General features: G+C 41.2%; 1 protein-coding gene across 1 annotated transcript; it reads right to left on the reverse strand.

Moving 5' to 3' along the window:
• Nucleotides 1-2,304: 2,304 nt before the first annotated feature.
• On the reverse strand, nt 2,305-2,691 carry LOC138907488 (uncharacterized). Its single transcript, XM_070198087.1, has 2 exons — nt 2,537-2,691; nt 2,305-2,452 (listed from the first exon to the last, which is right to left on the reverse strand). Exons 1-2 carry the CDS (start codon nt 2,689-2,691, stop codon nt 2,305-2,307), a joined length of 303 nt encoding a protein of 100 aa, XP_070054188.1.
• Between the last annotated feature and the right edge of the window lie 1,718 nt (nt 2,692-4,409).

The raw sequence follows: 4,409 nt of genomic DNA on the forward strand, positions 1-4,409 counted from the left end.
TTTTTACATATATAAAGCAGCCGCAGACCAGATTTAACGTTTGGTTATAGGTATTTTTGGAAATGAAAACAGAAGACTGGTATGTGAATGCAAGAAAACGAGTGCAACATCCAAGTTAATGCAGACAGAGGCGAAGACAGAATTTAAAGTTTATGGATTCTGAATTTGCCTCGGAACACATAGATCGTCTTAGTTACTGGGTTCGTAATTAAATATTTGTATATATTTAATAAATTTCTTCATATAAAAACAGTGTTTAAGCAAAAGTGACTGGGTTCGGCCGAACCCGCACTTATAAGGCTAGCTCCGCCTCTGATTATGCAGAGTACATATCCCACCATCTGCTTTAATTTCTATTTATTTTGAAAAAGACACATGCATGATGAATATTCAATAATTTTGAAGTGTTTGGGAGGGGCTACATGTTCCTATCATTAACAATATGGAAATCCCCTTAACTGTCAATAAAAGAACAGCTCTTTGAACTCCTTAAAAGCTTGGGCGTCATCCATCATTGTTGTCCTGAACTGAACCATATCTGGACCACCAAAGGCATCTTTTCAGATGTTGCATTAACGTTTCCATTGAGAATGTTTGGGGGGGGGGGGGGGTGGATATTTAAATTTACCAATATCATTGGTCCCTTCCTTAATTTTCTTCACGAGCTAGCTGCATATCAATAAAGCTTAAAGTCAAGATAGTCTAACTCTCTTTCCTTAATAAACTTAATATATGTTGTGACTTTATTTGTTCCTAAAAATTTATAGATAGCCTAAATACAAGCACATTGAATTAATATACCTATTTATACTTTGTAATGCATGTGATACCACTACCCCTAATGAGTAATAAAAAGGATACTTAGAGTTCACGTACGTTTTAGAATTTTGCTCCATATATTTGCAAATCGGTCCGGGCTTTTGTTATTAAGTATGAACTTGACTTACCTTATGCATGAATGATATTTAAGACAAGCTAATTAATGGTTCCATTGATGGGAGTTAGCTCGTTAGTGTTAAAGATCCTGATAAGGAGTTGAGTAACTAATGTGATAAGCTTAGTGAGAATGAGATTAAATATAAAGATAACATAGAACGGTAGATGTTATCTCTTGTAGCTAAATTATAGGACTCTAGACTTGTGCATAGTTGAGTGTATAAATAAAGTATTGTTGTACTCGTTTTGAATCATCAGTAATACCTATGTATTACTATGTTGCGCGGACTTTCCAAAATATTGTCGTACTCGTGTCGGATTCTCCAAAAATGTATTACTTTTGGAGGATCCGACAAATATCCGGCAACATTTTCAGAGAATCCGAGTAACATAGAGTACTACAACTTTCTTTCCGATCTCCATTCTTGTTATTTTTCATATGCTATCAGAGCATTGAATCTCTTTTCCACTGCCGAAATCTCTATTTTTATCAACACAAATTCCTTGTTGACTTGAGCATTATAGGTTTTGATAATTTGAAAAGGAACACACGTATGAACCAGGTTCATATATACTGTACGCAGGTACAACAACAACAATAACAACAACAACAACAAACCATGTGTAATCCCATAAATTAGGTATGGGGAGGATAGTGTGTACGCAGACCTTACCCCTACCTTATAGAGGTAGAAATGTTATTTCCGATAGACTTTCGACTCAAGGAATAATGGAGATAAAACAACAAGTAGCAAATAATAGTAACAACAATGTATTATGGTAACGACGCGAGTGACACAACATATAATAGTAAAGAACCATGAATAAGATAATACAAAATAGTCCTAGTTCTACTGGTAAGCCTAGGAGGAATACACTACTATCTGTCAACCTACAACCCTAATCCTCGACCTTCACACCTTTCTATCGTGGGTCATATCCTCGGTAAGCTGGAGAAATGACAAGTCTTGCCTAACTACTTTTTCCCAATACTTCTTAGGCCTACCCCTTCCCTTTCTCAGACCCGCCATGTACAACCTCTCACACCTCCTAACCGGAGCATCTATGTCTCTTCTCTTCACATTCCCGAACCATCTCAGCCTTGATTCCCGCAACTTGTCCTCCACAGATGCCACTCCTACCTCGTCCCTAATAACTTCATTCCTAATCCTGTCCTTCTTGGTATGTCTACACATCCATCTCAACATCCTCATTTCAACTACTTTAATCTTTTGGACATGGGACTTCTTGACGGAATAATACTCAGCCCCATACAATATAGTCGGTCTAACCACCACTCTGTAGAATTTGCCCTTAAGTCCAGGTGGCACATTTTTATCACATAAAACCCCCGAGGCGAGCCTCCATCTAATCCTGCCGCTCCAATACAATGCGTACATCTTCATCAATCTCCCCACTGCCTTGAATAATAGAGCCACGATACTTGAAATTATCCCTCTTGGAGACGACTTGAGCACCAATCTTCACATCCACTCCTTCTTCATGCATCCCATCACTGAACTTGCACTCCAATTACTCAGATTTTGACCTACTCAACTTGAAACCGTTAGACTCCAGCATCTATCTCCAAACTTCCAACCTAGCGTTAACTCCGTGTCGCGTTTCATCAATCAGGACTATGTCATCAGCGAATAGCATACACCATGGCACCTCCCCTTGTATGTGACATGTCATCACCTCCAACGCTAAGGCAAACAAAAATGGGCTAAGAGCCGATCCCTGATGAAACCCCATCTCCACTGGAAAATGATTCGAGTCTCCTCTCGCAGTCCTCACCCGAGTCTTCGCTCCCTCATACATGTCCTTTATCACCCTAGTGTACACCAGCTAGCCTCTATACATATCCAAAGGACCTCTCTCGGGACTTTATCATAGGTCTTCTCTAGGTATATGAATACCATATGCAAGTCCTTCTTCCTCTCCCTATATTGTTCCATTAATCTCCTCACAAGGTGAATGGAATTTCTAGTTGACCGCCTCGGCATAAATTCGAACTGGTTCTCGGAAATAGTAACACTATGTCGCACCCTTCTCTCCACCACCCTCTTTCAAATTTTCATAGTATGACTCAGCAGCTTGATACTTCTATAGTTGTTGCAGTCTTGGATATCACCTTTGTTTTTATACAACGGGATCATCAAACTCCACCGCCAATATTCGGGCATCTTTTTCTTCCTGAAAATGACATTAAATAACCCAGTAAGCCACTCCTAGCCTGCACGACCCACTTTCTTCCAAAATTCCATTAGAATCTTGTTAGGCCCAGTTGCTTTACCCTTGCTCCCCCTCAACCTCTGCGCTCCTAATACGCCTATAAAACCCAAAATCCCTTAACTCCTTGAGCTTTCCAACTCACCTAGCATGATGTTCCTGGCCCCTCTCTCGTTCAAGAGTTTATGGAAGTACTCTTGCCATCTTCGCCTGATACATGCCTCTTCCACCAGAACCTTACCATCCTCGTCTTTGATGCATCGCACTTGGTCCATATTCCAAGCCTTTCTTTCCCTAATCTTGGCTAACCTGTACAAATTCTTGTCTCATCCTTTGCCCCTAAGATCCTCATACAATCGCTCAAAAGATGCAGTCTTAGCCGTTGTGACTCCCAATTTTGTCTCTTTCCTAACCTTTTTATAACACTCCCTACACGTCCTCTTCTCCTCCTTATCTGTTCTCCCCACTAGCTGCAGATATGCCTCTTTCTTAGCTTCCACATTTTCTTCGACCTCCTCATTCTACCACCAATTGCCTTTGTATCCTCCCAAATAACCCTTCGTTACCCTAAAATCTCTCTAGAAGCTTCCTTAATGCAGTTTGCTATCGTGGTCCACATACTACTCACGTCTCCACTACTCCTCCAGGCCCCCATGACCAACATCTTCTCCCCCAACTTCTGAGCATTTGCCTTAGTCAAGGTTCCCCACTTAATCTCAAGCTAGCCGTACACCGTTCTCTTCTTCCTTACTCTCTTGACCTCCATGCCCATTATCAAGAGCCTATGCTGCGTCAACAGACATGCACTCGGGATAACCTTGCAATCGGTGCAAAGGCCCCTATCACCCATCCTAAGGAGAAGGTAATCAATCTGAGTCCTGGCTACCTTATTCCGAAAAGTGACCAAGTATTCCTCCCTCTTCTAGAAACACGAATTAGCTAACACCAAGTCAAAAGCTTTAGCAAAATCCAACAATGAGGTACCACCCTTATTCCTAATCCAAAACCAAACCCACCATCCACCTCGTCATAACCCCTAGCTGACACCCTAATATGGCCATTAAAATCACCCCCTATGACGAGCTTCCTGGAGTGTGGAATACCATGCACAACCTCATTAAAATCACCGAGAAGCATCTTTTGACCTCCTCGCCCAAGCCCACCTGAGGCGCGTATGCGCTAATCATGTTAAACGTGACCCCACCAACCACTAGCTTAATAGTCATTAGCCTATCATTCAC

The sequence above is a fragment of the Nicotiana tomentosiformis genome, chromosome 3 (genome assembly GCF_000390325.3).
Source record: "Nicotiana tomentosiformis chromosome 3, ASM39032v3, whole genome shotgun sequence".
Taxonomy (NCBI): Eukaryota; Viridiplantae; Streptophyta; class Magnoliopsida; order Solanales; family Solanaceae; genus Nicotiana; species Nicotiana tomentosiformis.